This window comes from Thalassophryne amazonica, chromosome 18 (genome assembly GCF_902500255.1).
Source record: "Thalassophryne amazonica chromosome 18, fThaAma1.1, whole genome shotgun sequence".
NCBI classification, from domain to species: domain Eukaryota; kingdom Metazoa; phylum Chordata; class Actinopteri; order Batrachoidiformes; family Batrachoididae; genus Thalassophryne; species Thalassophryne amazonica.
The window spans coordinates 47,600,494-47,626,196 of record NC_047120.1 but is presented as its reverse complement, the minus strand read 5'-3'; the positions used below and the strand labels follow the sequence as shown (position 1 = coordinate 47,626,196).

Sequence of the window (25,703 nt, the reverse complement as noted above, 5' to 3'; positions counted from 1 at the left end):
GCTGTTTCACATAACCACCACAGAAATTTATTTAGGCCCCCAAGGGGCCGCAGCTTCTGTCAAGCTAACTTCAGCTGAACAACAATGGTATCAAGTGCCGAATGCCACGCCTCATGTGACCCTTTAGGTCTCTGAAAAGTACGAATCCCATGACCTAGGTCCAATGGTAAAGACAGCCTCAGAAGTTGAAGAATGGCAAAACATGGAAAGTCCACAAGTACATCTGTCAAAAGACCAGCAGTTTATACGAATTAACTTAAAAGTAAATGATGAGGCTATAGCTCAAAACGTGAAGCTCAATCCTAGACCAGAGGGACAGATGGTGTTATCGGCCCAACAAGGGAAATTGTTAGAGCAAATACCACCCGTGGTGTGGTCCAAAAGCAAAACAGATGTAGGACTAGTAAAAACAGCCTTACCAGTAAAAATAAAAGTAAAACCGGGAGCAAAACTGCCTCACCAAAGGCAGTATCCATCAAAACCTCAGGCTATTGAAGGCATAAAACCAGTAATTAAGGGACTAATGGCAGCTGGAGTTTTAATAAAAACTGCAAGCCCATGCAATACTCCTATCTATCCTATCCCTAAAAACAATACCAAAGAGTATCGGCTGGTACATGATCTGCGTCCTATCAATGCAATAATAGAAATGGATGCACCTATAGTACCTGATCCGCATACTATACTATCAAGCATCCCTGCTGGAGCAAAATGGTACACAGTAATCGATCTGTGTTCAGCCTATTTCAGTGTGCCTGTGCCCCAGACTCACAACATTTGTTTGCATTCACATTTCTGGGACAACAGCTAACGTATACACGGCTACCTCAGGGACTGAACCTGTCCCCAGCCATCTTTAACAAAGTCCTGGCTGAAGATTTACAACACCTTGACATACCCAGTACATTGGTGCAATATATGGATGATCTCCTTATTGCATCAGAGACTCAAGAACAGTGTGAAAAAGATTCATTAATTGTATTGCATGCATTGGCAGATGGAGGTCATAAAGTAAGTAAGGACAAATTGCAGTTCTGCAAACAACAAGTAGAATACTTGGGAAGACAGTTGTGTGGGACCACGCAATGTATAGCCCCAAGCCAAGTGGAGGCTATAATCAAGGCTCCCAAACCCCAAACAGTGGGACAGATGCTTTCATTCCTTGGGATGGCAGGGTACAGTCGGCCATGGATTTGTGATTATGCTATAAAAACTGCACCTTTGCGTGCCATGATTAGAGCAGTGGGGCAAACAAGCAATGCAGCCCTCCTCGTCTGGACAGATGAGGCAACGGGAGCTTTTGAGGCCCTAAAAACAGACATGCAATCTGCTCCCGCGTTAGGTAACCCAGATTATGGGAAACCTTTCCATTTGTATGTTACTGAAAAAGCTGGTTATGCTTGTGCTGTATTAATGCAGGAAACAAATGAAGGAAAACAACCATTGGCCTATTATAGTACAAAGCTTGACAACATTGAAACAGGATTGCCACCATGCTATCAGGGTCTAGAAGCAGCTGCCTTTGCATTTCAAAAAGCATCATCCATAATCATGGGACATGCAGTAACGTTGTACACGTCACATCAGTTACATGCCCTGCTAACCAGTCAACGTTTTGTCTTAACACAAGCTAGACGCACTGGATATGAAGTTGTGTTGTCCGCTCCAGAAATAACAATACAACGTTGTCACACGGTGAATCCAGCCACCAAATTGACCACACCGTTAGATGGTACTCCACATAACTGTGTGGCAGAGACAGAGAAATTTTTGAGAGCCAGAGAACATTTGTATAGAACATTGTATAGATGCAGATCTAACCCTGTTCGTGGACGGCTCATGCTTTCGGGATGCCGCGGGATTGCATGCGGGTATGGGGATTGTTAAACTAAACACGGATGGTGAGACCTTTGAATTACTGGAGTCCCAAGGAATTGATCAGCCTTGTTCAGCCCAACTGGCAGAAATCAAAGCCTTAACTATGGCTTGCCAGATAGCTAAAGATCAACATGTTAATATCTACACAGACTCAGCCTACACTTATGGCGTATGTCATGTACATGCAAACATTTGGAAACAAAGGGGATTCCTGAGAGCAGATGGCACCCCTGTCACTCATGGAGATGCGATTTCCCAACTGTTACAAGCTCTCCAATTACCGTCTGAGGTAGCCATCATTAAATGTGCAGGTCATCAAAAGAATAATAACATCATAGCTCAAGGTAACAACCTAGCAGATGACGCAGCTCGCAAAGGAGCACAAGGGGAAAATATGTTTCCCCTGTTAACCATCCAAGATTGTGCCCCACTGGTTTCACTTGACGCACTGATAGTGGCTCAAAGTAGGGCCAGTGGAGAAGAAAAACAAATGTGGGTTAAACGAGGCGCTATTGAGACACGCAGTCAGGGGCCAGCGGACAAGCTGTGGCGCAGTAGTCATGGACATTTTGTGTTACCCACCAATTTATTACGACATGCAATCATTTGGGCCCATGGACCCGATCATTGTTCGCGAGTCCAAATCATGAACAAACTAAAAGCTGTCTGGTGGTCACCATATATGACAGCTACAGTGGACCGTTTGTTGAATGAGTGTGAGGTATGTGCACAGTACAATGTCCGGAAATCATTCACAGCCCCTTTAGCCCACATTCCGGTCCCTGATGGGCCATTCAGACATCTTATGATGGATTTCATAGACATGGGAGCTGAAAACCGAGTTAAACGAATGAGATACGTTTTGGTAGTGATATGCAGGTTCAGCCGATGGATTGAGGCAGTAGCCTCTGCAAATCAAGACCATAAAACGGTAGCCAAATTCTTGTGCCGAGACGTCTTTCCAAGATTTGGCATTCCAGATACTATCTCATCTGACAACGGTAGGGCTTTTGTAGCCAAGGTTACACAAGAAACATTCAAACAATTGGGTATCAAACAGAAATTTGGGTGTGTTTATCACCCCCAATCAAATGGGGCGGTGGAACGGGCTAATGGCATTTTAAAGAACAAACTAGCAAAAATCATAGCAGACAGCAATGGCAAACTAACCTGGCTGGATGCGTTGCCGCTTGCTTTATTGTCAATGTGCTCACAAACTAACAGACTAACCCATTTGACACCATTTGAAGCTCTTACAGGTCGGCCGATGCCTATTCCATACCTGAGAGGACCCTATGAAGGACCATCGCTGGAGCAGCTACAAGACGAATGGCATAATTATCTGAGACAGTTAACCCAAATACACAAAACTATCTTTTTGCAGGTCAAAGGTGCTACAGAAGACAGAGAAGCAGAGATTCCACTTGAAAATCAGAGCATCCAGCCGGGTGATCTGGTTTACGTCAAAGTGTTCAAAAAGAAGTGGGACAGGCCCCGCCAAGAAGGTCCTTTTAAAGTTATTCTTGCCTCACGTACAGCAGTCAAAGTAGACGGTAAGGACACTTGGTTTCATTTAAACCACTGCTGTAGGGTTGGTGGCCCAGCGCCCCTGCGGCCTCGGCAAGCTCGTCTTGGCAGAGCCGCCGGGCCAAGGGGGGAAGCAAGAGAAGCCAGAGACCCTACAGCAGCACCGAGGGACGGCCACGCCTCCCTGCAGCCAGAAGCAGCACCGAGGGAAGGCCACGCCTCCCTGCAGCCAGGCGAACACCGGCCAAGGCGCTCACAGAGACTGACTGAACAAAGACGACGCACAGCTTCAGAGAGTAGTGGATCCCTGCCAGATAGAGCAGCGACAGACTCAGATGCAGACTCAGAAACAACTGGAGACGCAGGCCAACAGACAGACAGAAATACAGACCGACAGATAGACAGGCCACAGGAGACATCAGACTCGGACAGCAACTCAGTAGATTTACCGACAGAAGAACCGCAGGAAGTACAACCCAGACAAAGCACAGATACACCACACATCCCTAGTGACAGCTCATCTAGCGACGGCTCACTCAGTAGCACATCTCAACAGTCACCACAACAATGATTAAGGAATTATTCAAGGGATTGACAATACTACTGGTGGTTAGTATGGGAGAAAATAGACGTCCAAAACATACAACGGGCTGTGCCGTGGCCATGGCCGCAATAGCAACTAAACAAGGCATTCTAAACACAGGAAAAACATATAATTTGGTATACATTAAATCAAAAGCCTACAAGAACATAGAAATACAGGGAAAGCTGGGGGATTACATATTAGGCGAAGCCATTAGCATCAAATGTGAAGAGGAGGGAACACTCAACATAGAGGTAATTTGTGATAAAAGAGGATGCAGGGAAACCAAGCAAGACGTAACTGTTACAGTACATGAAGCCACAAAATGGGTAAAAATCAAACCAAGGAAAAAGAGGACAATTAGAAGCCTAGAAACAAGCAGTCACTTAGGGAGATGGGATCCCAGTACAGACCTAGCCCGCACACAAGGGTTGAAGACCAATTTATTTTACCAATGGTTGAAATTTTCGGCTAGGCAGATCAGTGAAAAGCGTTGCATAGCCTGTCACCGGAAGGGTGTGATACCTCAGGCTAAACCCCTACCTGATATCAACAACTGTTATAGGAGCCCCCAACATAACTCAGACCAAGCAGAGTGCTATACACAATGTGTTATGAAAATGGCAGTAGGTGATGAAAAATATGCTGCCGACAGTAAACTTTGTCCAGTGCCTCTAAGTACAGAAGGAACCGTTCCACCTATGATTAAAATAGAGAAAGGGATGATACACCCATTCTGTATAGCTAAAGGCTTAGTAGCACAATACATAAGCGATTGGCAGGTAGGGACGACCCAGTCAAAACACCACATACAGTGTATGCAAAAGCAGCAAGAATACAAACCGGCCAAAACAGCATGGAACATTACCGTCTGTCACACCCTGCCAGCAGCAGGCATACAGTGTGAACAAATAGTACCGGCCACAGGGGGGTCTGTAATTGGACTGAATCTCACCCATGCTTCATGGGTATCTACTCCAAATTTAACTAAGGGAACGGTACCCTTGGCTGACATCTTTTGGATATGCGGACAAAAAAGGAAACTCCTGTCATCGCTGTCCCCTAATTGGAAAGGCCTTTGTGCTCCCGTGATGCTCACAGGAGCAATAACAGTAATTGAAATGCCAAATTCAATACAACCCATGCCACAGAAACTTTGTAAGAAAAGAGGAATAATGACATTTAAAACAGACTACAACGTCACAGTAACAAACGGGATACCAGAAGGGATACCCCGACAATTAGAAGCCATAGACAGTAGCAGAGTCAAAGCAGATGAAGACGGGGATAAATGGGGATGGGCATTGGCTCTGTTCAGGGTTACTCCAAAAGTCCGTTCTAGGTTCCAGGAGGTGCAGTGGATTAATTACTTGTGGTATAATCAACAAAGATATTTGAATTGGACATTGGCAGCTGTAGGAGCCTTAACCGAACAACTGCACGCCACCTCGCTAATGACAATGCAAAATAGATTAGCTATCGAGATGATGATGGCTGATGAACAAGGAGTCTGTATTATGATCAAAGCCACCGAATGTTGCACAGCTATTCCCATGCGTACAGGGGAAGACGGAAATTTGACAGAGCTCTTAATCACACTTGAAGAGATGCAACAGGAACTATTAAGTAACTCCATAGGAGGGAGAAATGAAACTGACGATTCTGGATACATTATAGGGAATGGAATGAATATTGGCCCACTATTTTCACTGTTTGGGGCTCTAAGGAGAGGGTGGATATCATGGAAAGACTGGTTATATCAGATAGGTGTAGTCTTGGCACTAACAGGGGTGGCGGTCTTGCTGGTAATATGTTGTGGTATTCCCTTGATAAAATTTCTGGTCAATAAATTGATCTCATCCACAGTAGGACAGCTCCCACTGTTAGCCGTCCGAGCCCTAGAGGAAAGCACAAACGAAATAGACAGAGAACCAGAATATATGGAAATGGATGAAATACCAATTATCCTCCCCGACAGCCCCCAGCTACCTAATATTGTGGCGTATACCCCAGATAGGGAGGACTGGGATGGACCGTGCTTGGTGATATTGTAGACGAGGAAGAAGACATGCACGCACATTTACATTCACACACATGCACCCACAACGAGGGATAGGATAGACAGTATCTGAAAGAATGACATGGAGCTGTAATAATGAATGTATATGTATATTAATAGGACACAGGAGTATGGCTGAGAGACCAGACTCCCCTGATCAGGGACCTATGCCTGATCTGCCTCTATCAAGTCTGACTGGACTCTCAGAACTGTTTGGAGAAGAGGATATACAGGAGGGACGGTCGAGCCATGATTGGTCGCCACAGCCGCCATCCATCCAGCAGCTAAACCAGTTGGCAACAGAAGGATCCTCATCGTTCCAGCACCTGGCGATGATGGCTTCACAGAATCTGCCTGCAGCAAGAGTCGGCCCGAGGACTCCACCATCACCTGAAGGACCCTTTGGACTCAGGAACACACCCCTTCCGCAGATGCCATGGAGACAGTCACATGTGCCAGTGGCAACGATACCCTCCAGGGGAGGCAGCCAAGGTCGGCCATATGCAGCAACTGCCCGAGTGCATCCTAGACCCAATTCACTGCTAGGACCTGTCCCCAGCTTTTCATCCCCAAGGCAGGAGAGATATTCTGATCAGCCCAGTGCCTCTGGAGGAGGATCAGCAGGGGTGGACCTTAGCCGAACTCACCCACCAGGACAGAGGGGAGCTTTGTACAGGCTGCTAAATGCCCACAGTGTCCCAACCGCTTGCCCGTGCGACATCAACAATACTCCCCCCACACACGAAATGCCTTCCCCCTTGTACGTCCTGTCCCCTGGACTGCACAACCTTAATCTGGTCATGGTCACCCCACAGGACATGGCAATCTTGGTTCGAGAGCTTCGTCTTCCACAAGAGTCTGCTCCAAAAACCTTGGAGCAGCTCCTGCCCCTCACAAATCACATTCCCCATGGGCTATTTGAGGAAATCATGCCACAACTGAGTCAGACAGCTGCATACCTGTTAAGGATACACCGTGACAATGCCAACATCTCTTGTGCTCAGGAGGACCTCCATACTCAACTGTGTGGTCTTCAGTCTAGTATGGACATGCTAGTTAGCATGATGGAGCATATGGAGAGGGAACACCTAGGGCTGGCCACCACCACCCTGAATGTGGGCAAGAATTCTGTGGGGGCCCTGTACAACCTGGCCAAGCAGCACAAGGAGCTGGAAAGATCCATCAGAGAACTGCGTGACTGTCTGAAAGCTAGAATTCCTGATCCTTCCCCCACTACCCCTGAAAGGCCAACCTCCCCATATTCCCCAACTTCTCCCAAAACTTCAGACGCTGAGTAAATGCTAAGGAGCGTGGACTGACGTAATGGCACTGAAAACGGACGATGACCTTGGTTCTTGAGTTTGAATTGCGGACTGGTTTCAGAAATCCGAGTGTAAATAAAAAAAAAACAAAGAAGGATATATGTTAGTAACGAAGGTCGGGTAAATGTCTGTCCTTACCATCATCTGCGTAACACAGATAAAGCTAAATGCATACACATAGATATCACATTGCAAAGTTATAAAAAGGGGACCCTTACACGGCGTGTTTGGAGATTTAGTAGTAAAGATGCACCATAGGGACCCCTTTTTCTTAAATTATAGCATGCCTCAAGAGACATGCATCGCCTAAATTTGGCGTCTGGCCAAAAAGGGCATTAGAAAACAAGCTGAAAAAGACGAAAAACAAAGTGGAAAATGTTGAGAAATGGCCTATAATGAAAACCATTATATGATTGATTAAGGCAAATGACTTAAGGACGGACATGAAGGGAAACCATTTATTGTGTTTATCATTTAACTAGATACAGCTGCGCTAACCTTAGAATAGTTTCTTGATTGGTTGACTAAATAGTGGTAACATAGGGGTTATTTGATGCATTTAAGTAATAAATGTGACGCTTTAACAAAATAATATGTAGAACCAAGTATAATGGGTTGGAGCCTCTGGTTGAGTGAGACAATAGATGCCAGAAGATGATTGGTTGCACTAATGTCAATGTAATGCCTTTACTTTGCCATGATTAAGAGGTTGCTGTAACTTGTTTCATGTGGCCATTTTAAGTGCCTTGAATTACACCAAAACTCAATGTTTGAATGTCACCTTGCGTTGATATAATCCAGCTAATTGATCACCTTGTGCCTTAGTATGTAGGTTCACCTGCACTTAAATATATTTACCGTGTGAAGTATCACTTATATTCATATCCGCACCAGAGTTATCAGTAAGTCGAGTGATGTGTTTTTCTTTATTATTGCAATACACAAATGAGGATGTCTTGTCAGTAAACAACCCAAGAGTATAGTTGATGTAATGGGACTCTTTCGAGTCCCAGAGGAGGGACTGTGGAAGAATTTTTAGGTCCTTATTTGAACTATGATGAACTATCAAGTGTCCTGATCTGAACTGTATGTCCTCTGGCTGAACTAGCAGGTGTTCAACCCAAAAAAGGGGCTCTATCAGTCATTTGATCTGTCAGGTACTTTCCAAGTTGGCTGATATCCCAGCAGTAATGAGCCCGCAGGCCACGTGCAGGGGGCCTCAGGCCAGCTGCACCTGTGGCCGAAGGTCAGTTGTAAATCCTTCAAGTTTTAATGGGAGCGTTTGTCACATTGAAATAATGGCCTAACACCTGCTTAGGGTTCACTAGAGGATGCTTCCAATAGAAAACCATGTCTTGGGAATAAAATAAATAAATAAGTCGAAGGAGGAGCGATGCCCGCGGGTCTCCAATAAATAGATGAGCGCGGTCGTCACATATTCAGTCTCTCTAGAGGACTCAGTTTGTATAAGCTCTGTGTCGAAGGCTTAAATAAACTTAAAAACTCTGTGCATTTTATCTTGCTTAAGGCTGAATTATTCCAAAGTGTTGTGTCCTTTTCTAGCAAATCACTTGCAATTAGTTTGTGTTATCTAAAACAAGACATCCTGAGACGACCAAAAGAAGGACCACGACATAGGTTTCCTTCCTAAGATATTGTTTTCAAGATTAAAACTTGGAGCCGTCTTTTATCTAGCCAACCAAATTTGAATTATTTACAAAATGTAACATTTTCATAAAGGTTTAAGGGCTCAATGATTAAATGAGTTAAATGATTTGTCATTGCAAAAATAATTAATAATAATAAACTAGAGACATTCATCACGAAATGCCCCGCGCGCAGTATTATTTTCCATGCAAAGTGCAGTAATATGTACTTATATGGGGTGGGTATTTGGTTGAAGCCTTTTGTGTTTGATGTAAACTGGGATATACAATGAAAAAAATCAGAGATTGGCATATTTATTTAGAGGATGTGACAAACAGTGACCATAAAAAGTCGGTCACGGTCGCCAGCCTTCAAAACAAATACAACCACTGGTGACCTTGAAATGGAGGTCAAGGTCACCGGCCTTCAAACCCATGTGAAGTACTCCTCCAAGGAATGTACCCACCAAGTATGAAGTTTCTACGAGCAAAAGGTGCCGAGCTATGTTGTGGCAAAGGATTTGACAGTTGTGACCACTGGTGACCTTGAAAAGTAGGTCAAGATCACTGGCCTTTGAATCCATGTGAAGAACTCCTCCAAGGCATGTACCCACCAAATATGAAGTTTCTGCGAGCAATAGGTGCAGAGCTACGTTGCGGCGAAGGATTTGACAGGTGTGACCACTGGTGACCTTCAAAAGTAGGTCAAGGTCAATGGCCTTTGAATCCATGCGAAGTACTCCTCCAAGGCATGTACCCACCAAATATGACGTTTCTGCGAGCAATAGGTCCTGAGCTACGTTGCAGCAAATGAATTGCAGCCGGACAGACAGACGGACGGAAGGACGGACAACCCGGATGTTATATGCCCCGCCTTGCGGCGCAAGGACCGCGCGGGGCATAAAAAGTCAAATCAAGGCTCGTGAATCTCATGTGCCTTCTGACAACCTGTAGATGAAAATTCATGCATTTTTTTTTTTTTTTAAGGAAAATCCTTCTATGTTCCACTCCACCATGAAGCAGCCTAACTGGCAAAGCAATGAACACAAGCTGCACCACCATCACAGCCACAGACGCCTATACTCCTATATTTCCTTCACGGGGGGTTTTGGTGGTTTTCCTCACTCGCCTCCTTCTTGCATGGTCTCTCACTTTGATCATTTTTACCTACCTCAGAGATAGGGAAAAAAAAAAAAAAAAAGAATAGAGTGGACATCAAGCTCATTTTTGTGATGTTTGTCCCAACTTGCGATGTGTTTGCATTTGGTTTTTGGGCAATAATCTACTACTGTTGAGACAGCCACAATGAAATGGTCATGTATTTTGCAAAGATGGCAATTTTTCACTTTTATCCTATGTTGGTCAACTTGTGTCCAATATAAAATACAGACATTTAGGGACACTGATTCAAAATTTCTAGAAGTATCCTCATCAAATTAAAAACTTTACAGTTATGAATACTACTCGTATAATAACCATGTTTGCATTTTTCTGTCATATGCAATATTGACCATAGAGTTTTTGAAGAAACAGGAATACATCATCATAAATTAAGATAGTCTCTTACATAGCAAGGTATTATTTAAACAAATGATTTGAGAGAATGTTTGGACATTGATATGATCAGTTACATTCTGTTATGGACTCCACAGGCTGACTATAACTACCATTTCCTGTCGTTTTCTTCTTCATTATTTTATTAACTTATGGTGCCAATATGAATTTTATTCTCAGCCGAAACATAAAATACAAGAAGATACAGGGTGAACAGAAAAACACTCCTTGGTTTCAAATATTAATATCAAACATTACATGAATAATTTTACAATTTTGAAGAAGAATCTGCAAAAGAGAAAAAAAAACCTGAGTTTCTGCAACTGTACGTAGATACCAAAACTGTAAAATTATTCATGTGACTTTTGATATTCTAAATATTTGAAACCAAGGAGTGTTTTGTGTACACCCTGTACATTAAAATACTGAAATTAACCCAGGTTATTACCTCATTATGAAACCATTACAGACATAAATCACAGGACACAACACAACAGATGTTTGTTTGGCATTTTTACAGCACACAGTTGAGATTACCACCAGTTTCAAAGAAAATCAAAGTATTTAGTATCAAGTCATATCAGTTATTTGCAAATTTGCAATGTTGAAAAAAAAAAGTAATTTTCACTTTAATTTACATTCTGTTTAAAAGAAAAAATTATTATTTCAATTGTTAGTGTTATAACCAAGATTAAATACAGCTACTAGTGAAAAATTCATCTCAACAAAAGTGTAACATCTTGTATGTAAGTACCATTTGATTGTGGTTGACCTGGGTGAATGGAATCCAGTAGTCTTCTCTTATATTACTATACATTAAATAGGCAATTTTGATAACTGTCTTCTTGTATATAAAAGCTGAATATTTCTGGCTATGCTTGCTTCAATCTTTCAGTTGCCTCTGTTAGCACCAAGACAATGGCGCTATGACTCTGAAGCATTCTGTAGTTAGTTGTAGTTAGTCATGATTTCAGTTCATTAATGCTATAAAATTTTGAAGTCTTTTTTTTAGTGACTGAGTGCAGCTATACTTTCCACTTATTCACAGAACAATACCACTTTTAGCTAAACTACGCTAAAAACTGCTTTTTGATGCTACTATTTCTAGGAGCTAATGGCGCACAATCACTGCCATGGTCAGCAGGGAAATCAAACAGTTTGGGCGACTATATGCAAGACTAATGGGCCATTAAAAACTAAAAACAGCTTGCAGAGCCAATTACAGGAAACTAATTCCTTCTCCCCTCTGGCACAAACACCTTCCACCTAAGCTGTTTTCTCCCCTTAACCTCCTATCTCTCCCATCTCTTAGTGACTATTGACTGCTTAGAGAAGCCAATCTCAGAAAACTTATTTTGCTGTCCCCACAATGCTAGGAAAAAAAACAAAACAAACAAAAACAAAAAAAGAGAAAAATCAAGAGACACTTACCCACACAATCGCCAGTCTGCCACTCCAGACACTGGCCATAAGGAAATGAGATGACATACGCAGTGGAGTCGACACAGCGTTGTGCACTGCCGCACCACATGCACTCCATGGCCTGGCTGGTACAGTTGGCACAGTTAGTATGCAGTGAGCAAGGCTTCTTACAAGATGGACGAGCACTTTGATTACGGTTGCCTAGACAGGGGGAGGAAATCTTTTAAAACCACATTGAGATTCTGACATGATGTTAAACTTCGTATTTGTAAAACAGCTGAACTATTTATGGATGAGTATGTCTCTCACCAGCAGCTTTTTCACAGATCAGGCCACGCGCTGTGGCGGTGCACGGGTTGGCTCTCAGGCCTGACACTTGGGGCTCCTCCAGGTAGGCACAGAATCCAGAGTCACTGGGCTCACCAGGCAGCCAGCGCAGACTGCCATTTGTGAAAGGAGACATATCCTCCCAACCCCAATATGAAATGTTGATTTTCCTCAGGCCGACCCAGGGAGATAGCTGCTGCAGAGGACAAAAAAAAATTGCTTAATAAATAACTGGCGAATGAGATATAGTCCCCCTTTCTCCAATGTAAGTAAAGTTCAAATTTCTTCAACATGCTTAGTTTTTGCATAATCACACTTTTTCAGAAGCAAATGGAATGGAGAATATCATTATATCAACAAGGCTTTGCACCAGTTCAAGACCCAAAAATGAAAACCAGAAACAACTGATGTATCACTAGTAACAAAAATAATGCAAAAAGCTTATTTCTAATGTTCTAGAACAGAAATGATTATTTAAAACAATGGAAAATGGTTAATGGCATTTTTTTATGTTCTTTAATTAGAAATTAAAATATTTTCTGCTTGCAATAATTTGGTCCAAAGTTTATTACCTGTCTTTCTCTAAGAGAGGAAGAGAGGTAAGACAGGAGAGAAACTGGTCTAACCAAACCAGCCCCTCATCGAGAATCTACTTATAAGAAGTCAATAGAGACTGCCACCTCGACAACAGCAGGGCTAAGGTAAGCAGTTAACTGTACAGTCATTTTGAAAAGTTTACTTGCATTTAATGCTGAAAACATGCATGTTTACAGCTGTAAAGATCCTATCTAAGCTACAAGACGCTTCTAAATTATAATGGCAATTTCACCTGTGTAATGGCAACAACAATTTTACTTCAAGTATTTTTAGCTTTCCCCATGCAATTACATTATGTTCCCAGTTAGCCCATGATGGTGTTTGCATTCTATATCACTGCTGCACCAATTGTCTCAGGTAAAAAAAATAAATAAATAATAAATAAATAAATAAATTACCCCAAAACATCTAAAATAAAAATAAAGCCTAAGTCGAATAATACTAGAGTTCCCCTATAAGAAGTAATAATAGCTACATATAGTGGGGTAAAAAGGTATTTAGTCAGTCCCTGATTGTGCAAGTTCTCCTACTTAGAAAGATGACAGAGGTCTGTAATTTTCATCATAGGTACACTTCAACTATGAGAGACAAAATGAGAAAACAAATTCCAGGAAATCACATTGTAGGATTTTTTAAGAATTTATTTGTAAATTATGGTGGAAAATAAGTATTTGGTCAATAACAAAAGTTCAACTCAATACTTTGTAACATAATCTTTGTTGGTAATGACAGAGGTCAAATGTTTCCTGTAAGTCTTCACCACGTTTGCACACACTGTAGCTGGTATTTTGGTCCATTCCTCCATGCAGATCTCCTCTAGAGCAGTGATGTTTTGGGGCTGTCGCTGGGCAACACGGACTTTCAACTCCTTCCACAAATTTTCTATGGGGTCGAGGTCTGGAGACTGGGTCAGCCACTCCAGGACCTTGAAATGCTTTTTACGGAGCCACTCCTTCATTGCCCGAGCAGTGTGTTTGGGATTATTGTCATGCTGGAAGACCCAGCCACGTTGCATCTTCAATGCTCTCACTGATGGAATGCCGTTTTGGCTTAAAATCTCACGATACATGGCCCTGTTCATTCTTCCCTTAACACCGATCAATCATCCTGTCCCCTTTATAGACAAACAGCCCCAAAGCATGATGTTTCCATCCCCATGCTTCACAGTAGGTATGGTGTTCTTGGGATGCAACTCAGCATTCGTCTTCCTCCAAACATGACTAGTTGAGTTTTTACCAAAAAGCTCTATTTTAGTTTCATCTGACCACGTGATATTCTCCCAAACCTCTTCTGGATCATCCATATGCTCTCTGGCAAACTTCAGACGTACTGGCTTAAGCAGGGGGACACGCCTGGCACTGCAGGATTTGCGTCCCTCTCTGCGTAGTGTGTAGCCTCTGTTACTTTGGTCCCAGCTCTCTGCAGGTCCTTCATCAGGTCCCTCCGTGTAGTTCTGGGATTTTTGTTCACCGTTCTCATGATCATTTTGACCCCACGGGATGTCATCTTGCGTGGAGCCCCAGATCGAGGGAGATTATCAATGGTCTTGTATGTCTTCCATTTTCTTACAACTGCTCCCACAGTTGATTTATTCACACTAACCTGCTTGACTATTGTAGATTCACTCTTCCCAGCCTGGTGCACATCTACAATTTTCCTTCCTGGTGTCCTTCGACAGCTCTTTGGTCTTGGCCATGGTTGAGTTTGGAGTCTGACTGTTTGAGGCTGTGGATAGGTGTCTTTTATACAGCTAACGAGTTCAAACAGGTGCCATTAATACAGGTAACAGGTGGAGGACAAAAGAGCTTCTTAAAGAAAAACTTACAGATCTGTGAGAGCCAGAAATCTTGTTTGCTTGTTATTGACCAAATACTTATTTTCCACCATAATTTACAAATAAATTCTTTAAAAATCCTACAATGTGATTTCCTTGAATTTTTTTCTCATTTTGTCTCTCATAGTTGTAGTGTACCTATGATGAAAATTACAGAGCTCTCTTATCTTTCCAAGTATGAGAACTTGCACAATCAGGGACTGACTAAATACTTTTTTACCCCACTGTACAACCATTGTCTAGAAGGACAAAGTCACAAGTGAGAGAAAAACAAACAATATCGCAATGAGGACCAAAGACACTTAACAGTTCTCTACTTTAGCTTTACTACAGGAAATGTTTACAGGAATTTCATAATACAAAGTATATTGTCATGTACTAACACAATCAATGCAGCAGATCAGCAAAGAACCGAAGAACAGTCATGATGACCGACCACTCCTTACATCAAAGAAGGAGGAGAGCCCAGAAAAAGCACAACATTTTGATGCAAAGACCAACTCTGGGTGCACTGGACACGCTCATTCATGAAAGAGCAGAGGAGGGTGTACACAGCCACTAGTCCTACACAGAGTACAACCATGCCCTACACCCCCCAACCCCCATTTACTTTCTGTCAGCTGCTCCCGTTCAAGGTCTCAGCAGCACATCACCCATTTTCCACCTCACCCAACTTAGTTATGGACAGAGGTGGGACGAAGTCACCATCAAGTCAACTCTCAAGTCATGAATCAGCAAGTCCCAAGTCAACTCTCAATTCATAATGACTACCAATTAGATAAGATAAATATGAAATTGGTCACTGTATCCTTGATCTCTGGACATAAATAAAAATAAACAAAACAGTGTTTCGCTTTGAAGTTATTAATTCCGACTGGATTCTATCATTCTAACTTGACTCGGCAGAGAGCCGCGCAACGTTTGGAGATGTGTGAACAGAACGGAGGACGATTCTCGTTTCTTTCTCGCAACAAGACAGGAGTCCCAGTTACTAACTTTAATCCGCACAAAAGGGACTCACAATTTCACATATTCAGGGGTGAAAGTGGTGAAAAACAAAAAAGGCTGAAAACCAAAATTACCCCCCAACACCACGTGCACGAAAATGTTTGAATTCTAGAAGCTCTGAAATGCAATCTGGGACTATTCCAGATGATTAACTGGAGTGAGTGCAGCATCCATTTAGGTGAGAAGAGAAAAAAAAAAAAAAAAAAAAAAATTTCCTTATTCAAACTCATTCCAGCAGTATTCTGCTCTTATTAGGATGCAGCAATTTTCTAGCTTGGCAGATAGTTCTGGAGGAAATCACTGAAGAAATTAACACATTGAAAATATGGTTTGACCGAAACAAACTGTCATTAAACTTAAATAAGACAGGGATGAAATGGAGGTGTAGGAGTCACTAGGACTTCACAGGAAACATTTATTTCTGTATGTATGTATGTATGTATTGATTTGGGTGATTCTATGGTAACAGAATTATGTTGACGGGGAAAATCTGGCCATATTTTAGCTCCCCATTAAAAATGTGCTGTGATTGTAATTCCGTTACCATAAAATTGCCCATTTATGTATGTTCATTGTTTGTTGGTTTTATATTTTTTCTGTTATGTTTTTATTCAGGTTCTTTTTGTCTCTTTCTCTAAAATGGTATATAATCATTAGATTAGTTATTATTACTATTATTGTTGTGCTTACTATTATTAATAATATATAAACAAAAATACATTTAAAAAATATTACAATTTGTAATACATTTGACTCTTTTACAACAAACGCTTGACAGCTGCAACTGCTTAATGCTAACTTAACATGGAAAATGTCATAGACATGCTAACGTGTTAGCATCGGTCCCGTTTTTAAGTTATAAAATACATCTATCAACTGTTTCAGAAGACCATAACAGGTCGGTTTAACATAAAAAAGGTAAATAATACTCACAGCCATATGCTTTTTAAGGTTTTAGCGGGGGAAAGCGACAGAAAAAAAATTAATCAACAAAGCAATGATCGAAGCACTGCTTCGATTTGCGAATCACTGCTTCGATTGGTTCAAGGTTCAAAGCAAAGCCGCGCTGCAGAAAAGTTGAATACAGACCCGCTGCAGGGTCTGTACTCAATGTAGAGAAATTATGATTTTCCTGACAAACACCCCAAAAACAACGGCCACTCTGAAGGACCGATAAGGGAATCATTAAGTAAAAAGGTTATTGATGACAGTGGATCGAACCACTTCTTAACGATACCCGAAAGGAACCGGTTCTCGATACCCATCCCTACTACCAAGTGTTTGCAAACTGACTTGAGATTTGACTTGGGACTTGCAGATTGATGACTTGAGAATGACTTGACAGTGACTTTGTCCCACCTCTGGTTATGGAACTCCGACTTTTATGATCTGCATACTGCCGAGGGTGCAACTATATGTTGCTATACTTTATAACAGGTGTGCCATTAAGCATATAGGTCTGTACTGTCACATGCTAATGTCTAATGTGTGTGCATGCCTCCATACCCACATAACACGATGCGATATGCTTCATGAGAGAACACGACACAGATTGCATGCTCAAAGTCAAGAGATACAATCCCATCTCACCAAAACACAGGATTCTATTACAGTTACAACAGACACACTGTGATTTGGCAGAGGGGGTTCTGTTCCATCCTGCTGTTAATATGCATTCCTAGTACATCATCATGTAGTGTATGGCCAGCTTAACAATCAGTCAAAATGAGATGGCAAGTCGCTGAAACTAGAGTCATAGCTTTTAAAGTTTGAGACAAACAGTAAAAATGTGTAAAAATGGCATTATACCAATAAAACACAGCTGTTATTTCTCCAACTGAAAACAGTTGCACAGGCAATCAGCTAATTGCTTTTGACAGTCAGCTATCACAAATGAAAGTCACCTACAATAGAAGGAAGGACATCAAACAAGCAATAGGTAAAAACTGTATGGACACAAATACTTATGACATCAACAGATTCATTCAGAAACACCACATACTTGTGCTCTATTAAGGTTTACTCAAACATGACAAGACAGATCACTGCCTGGTTGTGAACCAAATTAAATGAACACCTAAAAATTTGTTCACCCAAGCGCTTTCAGCAATTTAGAAAGTACAACTGAAGAAGCCACACATTTCATTCATGCACATACCATACTAGTATCTCTGAAGGTAACTTTTCCGTAAAAGTTAAAAGTCCATTTCCACTGCAGGAACTCAAGGGGCATTTTAAATGGCCTGATACCTTTGTGCATGTCTCCACCACAGGGACCGTGCCTGAAAATTTGATTTTCGGGGCCTTTTTCGGGAGTGAGATAAGTCCCTGCTCCAGGGTAGATACTTCTGAGCGGTCCTGAAAAACCATTTGGCTGGGCTCGACACTGATTGGTCATTAACTCATGTGGGAGAAGACGACAGCATCAATCGCGAAGCCAGACTAGCAAAATGAGAGCAAGAGCAGAAGAACCAGATAGCAGAGAAGACAGATGGACAGAAGGAGATGAACAGGCCTTGTTGGTTTTCTTCTCGATGGACAAGGTCCAGCGAGGATACGAGTCCTCAAGGAGGAACAAGAAAATCTACGTTGTGGCCAAAACTGTTGTTAAATTATTGCGTCACTGTATATGTAGTTGCATAAATCCGGTGAGTCTTCACCACAATAGAAGCCCTGAGGATGCTAATTATGGACCGTTCCTGTAAATGTTTGCGACATCTACGAAGCAAGGACAAAAAAAACATATAACTGTGAAACCATGAGTAACATTTCATCTTTTTGTTCACCTTTTCTTGTTGCTGGAGCTTCTTTAACTCTTCAAGCACAAAGTCCACTTGTTTGGCGGTAGTGAGTGAAGCGATGTTGCCGTTGAGGTTCTTGCAATAGTGCTGGGCGTTGTCAAAACTCTCACGGCTCGAGTTGATCCTCAGGCAGGTCTCGCCTACCTGGCTCCAGCCCTCACTGCACTGCTGAGCTGGGAGGAAAAAAAAAAAAAAAAAATGGTACAAAGACAAGATGATGTTACCTCAGTGGTGAAAGTAGCGCTAAGCAACCAAGTTACAATCTCTAATTTGTAGTAACAGAATAGTCTAAGATTTCATTTAATCAGGAATAAGTTGTACATTAAACAAAGAAAGGCATCTCCAGTTAAGATGGACCTCAAGCGGGAATATAGTCATTCACTCTTTCATTTAATAAGTCCAAATCACACAATTTATCATGAAACTAGTAATCTGTAGTAATCTGTGTGATAGTGACACTGATTTTACAAACAAAATTATTTTAAAGCTGTAGACCCTTCAGATTTTTTGCAATTTAAGTCACAAAGGAGTTTCTTCCTCATCACAGTCATTGCACTCCTTTGTATTCAAACAAAGGATTCACCATCTTCTATCATCAATATGATCAAAATCTGCCTAGTCTGGAAACAATTTAGGATTTTGACCCACGCAAATGAAAATACAGCGACAAGTTACAAAAGCACACTGGGACGAGTAAGACATCATTCACACAGGTTTGCTGCATCAATTGTCAGTAATAATGTTAGTAACAGTTACACAATCCAATTTATTCATTGTGCCAAATCACAACAAAGCTGCCTTAAGGTGCTTCCTCATGGGTAACCTTACCAACCACCATTTTTCCTTGGTTTGCTAAAATGAGTCAGTGGGAAGCTAAACATTTTATCTTTTTTTTGTTGTCGTTTGTTTGCTTGTTTTAGATGTATTTTTCCTTGCTGAAACTCAAAGTCAGAGTTTACAGTTTCCATTGAATGAAGGACAAATTCTTAACCCTGCATATATCCTTCCTCCTTTATATTGTGTGCAGGTCTCGCAAAGTTAAGTCACTATGTATTTGCTATGGAACATCCCCCCCCCCCCCCCCCATAATACTTTACCAGCATTAAAATTGCCTGTAAATGTCAAGAACCACAAAAATAAAGGTACTTTACAATAACAGGATTTGAAGATGAAGTAAATTTTGTCAATTTTGTGAAAAATTTAATGGGACAACACCTTTAAGGCTGAGTTTTCCATTGCACCATTTATTTTAGACTGACAATTAAAAAACAAAAAGCAAACAAGAGCAAGCCGAAATTTCTGACATCTGCCAATTTGGATCCGGTGTCACTGACTGAACAGCCCCACCTAAAAATCGGTCCGCCCTGCCTTCACTGTACATGCGTCATTTCTGTGCGTCAGCCGCGGTTCACCAAGTTATCACCTCGTTTCTGCTTCAAACTGCACTCCAGTCATCATCTATCTCAGTGACATATCTGAAGCTTTCGTGCAACAATTATTTCCACATAAATTCAGCATTATTTCATAATAAAAGACGGGGAAGCAATCAGAGCGCAGCAGCCAGATGAGCTTCTGCTGCTGCGTTCACTGCGCCTCCGTCATTTCAAAGCGTCAGTAGCGACTCACCAATTATCGCCTCGCTGCTTAAAACTGCACTCCAGTCATCAGCTATCTCAGCGACAGATATCTGAAGCTTTAGTACAATAATTATTTACATATACAGTTGTATGTATACATTTGGGCACCGCTGATGATTTCCATGATTTTACTTTATAAATTATTGATTGTTTGGATCAGCAATTTCAGTTAAATATATCATATAGCAGACAAACACAGTGATATTTGAGAAGTGAAATGAAGTTTATAGGATTTACAGAAAGTGTGCAATAATTCTTTCAACAAAATTAGGCAGGTGCATAAATTTGGGCACCCCAACAGAAAAAAAATATATCAATATTTAGTAGATCCTCCTTTTGCAGATTTTATTACATCCTTGGCAGACGTACCAAAAAAAAAAACAAAAAAAAAAAAACAGTTGGGCATCACAATCTAAGCTCTCACGTGAACAACCTCAACAACAATTGACCTTTACAAAGATGTTATCCAAGTGCCTCACTGATATGTTGCCTGGATATTTGCAAGCATGTTTTACTGTTCTTTTGCTTTGTATTTTATGATCTGTTGCTTTTCAATGCTTGTTGTTGTTGTTCTTTATTTGTTTTGTTTTTTATGTCCAAAATAAACTTTCATTCATTCATTGTACAAGCAGACACCTGCAAAAACAACCAAAATGACAGAAATACAGACACTGGTTTTATGCATCAACTGAAAACAAATCTTCCAGCAGTAGTAAGAATGAGGCATTCCTCAGTGTTCTTCTTCCACATATATGTTGAGGACCCAAGCAATAATTGGGTGAGATATAACCTTGACAGGTCGCCAGTCAATCACAGGGCTAACACACAAACACTCACACACTGCCAACCAATCACCATTACATCCATGCATACAGATGGTTGAATTTCACTGCAGTCAACGGCAGAATACGCATTGTGTATACTGTACAAAAACTCTCCATCAGACAAACAAATGCATCACCTGCATAAACAACTTGCACTTCTCAATGCTGATACAAGACTTTTACAAACAAGGCTTCATCAAGTGAAACATATTTTCCAAGTGGCCGTCCCCATTTTTCAGATTCAGCATCATTTCGGAGGTGGAGTGGATGAATACCTTGACATGTAACCACAATGTCAGATGTGATAAACAACATCAGGGCAACATCTTGCAAGTTCATGTCTGGAATAATGCTGTACATGAATACTTTCAGTAAAATTACGAAATCCTACTTTAAATTTGACTTCAAATTCATTCAGGGATCCAAACATTACTCAAATGATTTAATCATATAGCAATTTGTTAGGTTTCACAAGCCAACCAGAACTGGAGAGCAAAAATCGATGAGTAGCTGTTTAAATATTCACTTCAGGTCTGAATATCAGAGAAGTCATTTATTACAGTGGAAACCACATCAAGCCTCAAGGTCAGAATTTTTTTTTTTTTTTTTGCACACAGTGTTCAAACTCTTCAAAGTTTAAATCATGACACATGCCTGCTTTATGACTAGGGATAGCACAAAACCGTTTTTTCATGTCCAACATAATACTGACAAGGGAACCTTCAGTGTCTATCGATACCGATACTACGCAAATACCTTTCCCCGCCACTTTAAAACAAGCAACCTAACTTGGCTGGAGGTACTTTGCTAACCTAACCATCTAAGAAAATATCAAATCAACAAAAATTCTACTCCCCCTAAAGTAAATCATATATAGCACACAATATGACTCAAATGTGCAAAAAAAGAATTGGATAGGATTAATCTGGTCTGTATTGGACTGATACAGATGTAAAATATCATGACTGCACATCCCTATTTATTACATCTTTAACGTATATCTATAATGAGCCTCAGAATTCTGACTGCCCTGTTCTGTCAGTCTGCTGAAGGTGATATTTGTGCTGGTGATTATTACTCTGTTAGTCCTCTTGCATTTTTGCATCTCACCCACACCTCTTGCTATTATACATAAATGTACCTCTTATTTAAATAGCAGCTTTTATGTGCACATTTATGGTTTTCTTCCTTTGTTTCGCTTACCGGGCAATGCATGGCACTCCGACTGGTTCTGGTCCCACTGACAGTTGAGATTCAAGGAACAGCTTTTGCAGTTTGCCAGCTTGCTGCACACCTGCTCATTCCGCACTGGACACTTAGTAAAGTCCTTGATGTTCTGCATCAGGAGAGGAGAAAAGAGGTTAAGGGTTGAAGCGGGTGACAGACACTTAAAAAGATCAAGACAATAATTGTGCAAGTTTTTGTGGTGTTGTAATGCTTAAACTTGCATGCTGAATACAGATATAGACCACATTAAAAAGGTCTTCACTAAGATTTTAATATGATGATTATATCGGTGGAATAGCACAGGCAAATAAATTAGATGAACAGACATCCAGGTCACAACCTCCTAATTAAAAAAAAAAAATTGATGGAGCTGAAGACCAGAAGTGCTCTGATGCCCCCTTTTGGACCACTCACAGAGGTACAGTTGCTGGAGGCAGAGAGGCACTTCTTGTCATCACACCACTGGCACCCGTTGGTGTTGGCTGTACAGCTTGCACAGTCAGAGAAACGGTAACAGCGTTCATCTACAGTGACTGAAAAAGAAAACAAAACCAAGTTTAAAAAGCAGAGCCCACAGCAAAACTCTTTAGCACACACAATGATTATAATATCCTCAGAGAACAAACACCCTAAAGAGCTATTTGGATTCTACATGTCATTTCTCACTTTCCGCTGTGTAAAAAAATAAAAACAAAGAATTCATAAATGAATGTCTGTCTTTTCCCCACCAGCTTTCGGCGGACAGAACGGGGCGGGAGTGAGGCTGCCTGTGCCTGCGCTGGGCTCCCATGGGAGACAGCGGGCTCTGATCCAGACACAGCGGACACCAGGTCCAGCTTTTACACACCGCTCCTCTGAAGAGAAGGCCTGGCAGCTCAGGGGTCGGTAAACAAGCACGTCGTTGAGCAACACACTGGAGAAGCCCCCGAAAACATACATGGACCTGGAAAAGACAGCACAAGGAGAAGCACTTAGCAATAATAAATAAATAAATGAAAGCAAGACGTCAGCTGAAGTGTGTTTTTTCAAGCTGCCATAAAGGAAAAAACATCAAGCATTGTTTGAAAAGCTGCCAAAAAAATAAATTAAATGTACTAAAACTCCTCAAGCATTTAATCAGTTTACCATCGCATAGCACATATAGTGACAAATTTAAATCCCATTCTTACTTTCATAGATACGTATTCTAGGAGGTTAAGGTCAAAGGTTTTCGGGCTCACCCAGAGAACATCACTGGAGAAAGACTGATCTTGCATTATTTTGTCAGCACGGTCTCCCTTAAATTCAGTGCGCTCGCTCCACTGATGCTAACACTTCACTATCCCTTAGCTGAAGGTCAGATCTCGCGCATCCTGATACTTTTACTTCTGGGTGACACCAAGAACTTTCTGAAGGACCCTCCTATCTAACTGTGACAAATCTGCAGTTGAAGATCACTGCTGACACTTGTGGAAAATCTCCCGGTGATGTCACACCAAATATGACAATGTTATTGGCTCCACGTAAATGCAAGCAATAAGTATAACAAAGATCGCAAGGGGGGAAAGGGAATTTTTAACAAAACTGTGCCATGATTAAAACAAGACCATGGCACAATAACTTAACATCCAGGTTCATCATGGACACATTCCTGAACCCGCTAAGGTTTTCCAAAGTATCAACAAGGTTTCTAACCGTGAGTTTCCATGACGCAAATCCATGAAATGAGAGCAGGGCTTAAAGAAGTATTTGTGACTACTACAGGATTAACAGTAAGAAAACGTAAACTTGAGTTGAATAGAAAATTACAATGACCTGAGTATCAAAATGTTAAAAAAGGAGATTTTCTTATTCTTCATCACCTTAACCAGGAAACCCTTTTCCCCATATTCTTTCCCAATTTCTAAACTGCCTTTTGTTTATGAGATATTTTTATTTAAAATCAATGATTCTAAGCATCAGCAGTACATAATGACTACATGGTTGCAAAAATGTAACATGGTAATGGTGTAGTTTCAGGTTCCAGATTGACTCCACAACTGAGAATGTTTGTCCAACACGATTCGGCGCAGGTGCAGATTCGGTTTCCAAGGACTCACCCGTTGCTGACCACGGCGGAGTGACCAAAGCGGTTGACGTCTCTGTGCAGATCTGGCTTTGGCAGGAGTGTCCACTCATCACAGGCTGAGGAAAACAGGAAATGGGTCATAAAGGAGCGTCTACGTGTGCAGACTTCAAACAAAGCTAAAGGGAGGAGGCCATACAAATGCCAACGATGATGGAATGAGATTTCCAAAAGTTGTGGCTTGTGCTTGTGATGTGTTCACATACTTTTGGCCACATAATGCATTTCTTTGACCACCATAATTTCTATTGAGAGAAGAGACTCATTCTGAAGATGGAGATGATAAAGAAAGAAAAGTGCTTTGTGGTAGTTTATCAAATACGTGTACTCTGCACTGGCTAACAGGTCTTATTTGTCTTTAAATTTCATGCTGTGCATTTTGGCAAAGTAAAACCCACTCATGAAACACTTGCGCAGACCTTCCTTCACTGCAGCAGCAAAATTTTTAAATCATAACAACCGCCTCCGTAAACTACCTTCAACTGTAACGGACACATTTTCTGTGTTGCCTCTCAGCTGCTTTTCTGTCCTTTCACCTGGTGTTAAAGGGTGAACTTTCACTGATTTAACAGTCCAAACAAAATATTTTCATCATCAGTTGATGAATTTCCTGTGTCATCTCGTTCCACTCCCACTGTGAATCACAAGCTCCACCCTCATGGTGTGGGAGGACAAATTTCTACTTGCAGTGACTGCTCTGACATTTAAATCTAGCACCAAAATCAAAAGACAGAAAAATATTTGTATACCTTCTCTGCATCCTCTGATTTTGTGTAATGCACACGATGATGTTTTTACAAACTTAAGATGAGATCATGAAGTGGCAAGAAGAGACCTGAAGCAAGGATTATTCAAAGTGACACTAACACTGCTGGAGAGGTTCATCAATCAAATGTCGGTGTGATGGCAGCAGTCATTAAAATGCATTTTACCGATATCATAGGCGAGGAAGTCAGCAGAAAAACACTTTGCTCCGTTGCTAAGTGACGTGTCGTTGTGTGTGTTGCCTCCAAAGATGAGCAGGGTTCCACTGAGGAGCACAGCCGAGTGCAGGTATCGTGGAAAACTGCTCTCTTTCAGGATGAACCTGGAATATAATGTAATCACAAACTGTGTCCCATATGCAGATATAAACAGAGCTATTTGTATGTGTGTGTTTATGAGTCACCAGGTCCGTGTGTTGACATCGTAGCGGTAGAGGTCATCAACAAGGCCATATTTGTTGGCAGGCAGCGCCTTGTAACCACCATGGACATAGATACTGTCACTGGCAATGTCATAGGTGCTGCTGTGGCCGTAACCACCCTGTGGCATGGCACCTTTGGTCTCAGGTACCAACCATGTGTTGGTCTC

General features: G+C 41.5%; 1 protein-coding gene across 2 annotated transcripts in view; it reads right to left on the bottom strand.

The window, feature by feature from the left end:
- atrnl1b (attractin-like 1b) overlaps positions 1-25,703 on the bottom strand; it is a 157,187-nt gene that overhangs the window by 95,585 nt on the left and 35,899 nt on the right. The window contains exons 9-17 of one of the 2 annotated variants that reach the window (XM_034194607.1): positions 25,519-25,702; positions 25,283-25,437; positions 24,325-24,409; positions 22,975-23,189; positions 22,661-22,779; positions 22,223-22,355; positions 18,544-18,731; positions 12,301-12,514; positions 12,001-12,192 (exon numbers count right to left, since the gene is read on the bottom strand). In XM_034194607.1, coding sequence (XP_034050498.1) covers positions 12,001-12,192; positions 12,301-12,514; positions 18,544-18,731; positions 22,223-22,355; positions 22,661-22,779; positions 22,975-23,189; positions 24,325-24,409; positions 25,283-25,437; positions 25,519-25,702 — 1,485 coding nt within the window. The remainder of the gene's footprint in view (positions 1-12,000; positions 12,193-12,300; positions 12,515-18,543; positions 18,732-22,222; positions 22,356-22,660; positions 22,780-22,974; positions 23,190-24,324; positions 24,410-25,282; positions 25,438-25,518; position 25,703) is intronic. The other variant, XM_034194608.1, reaches the window with a different exon arrangement.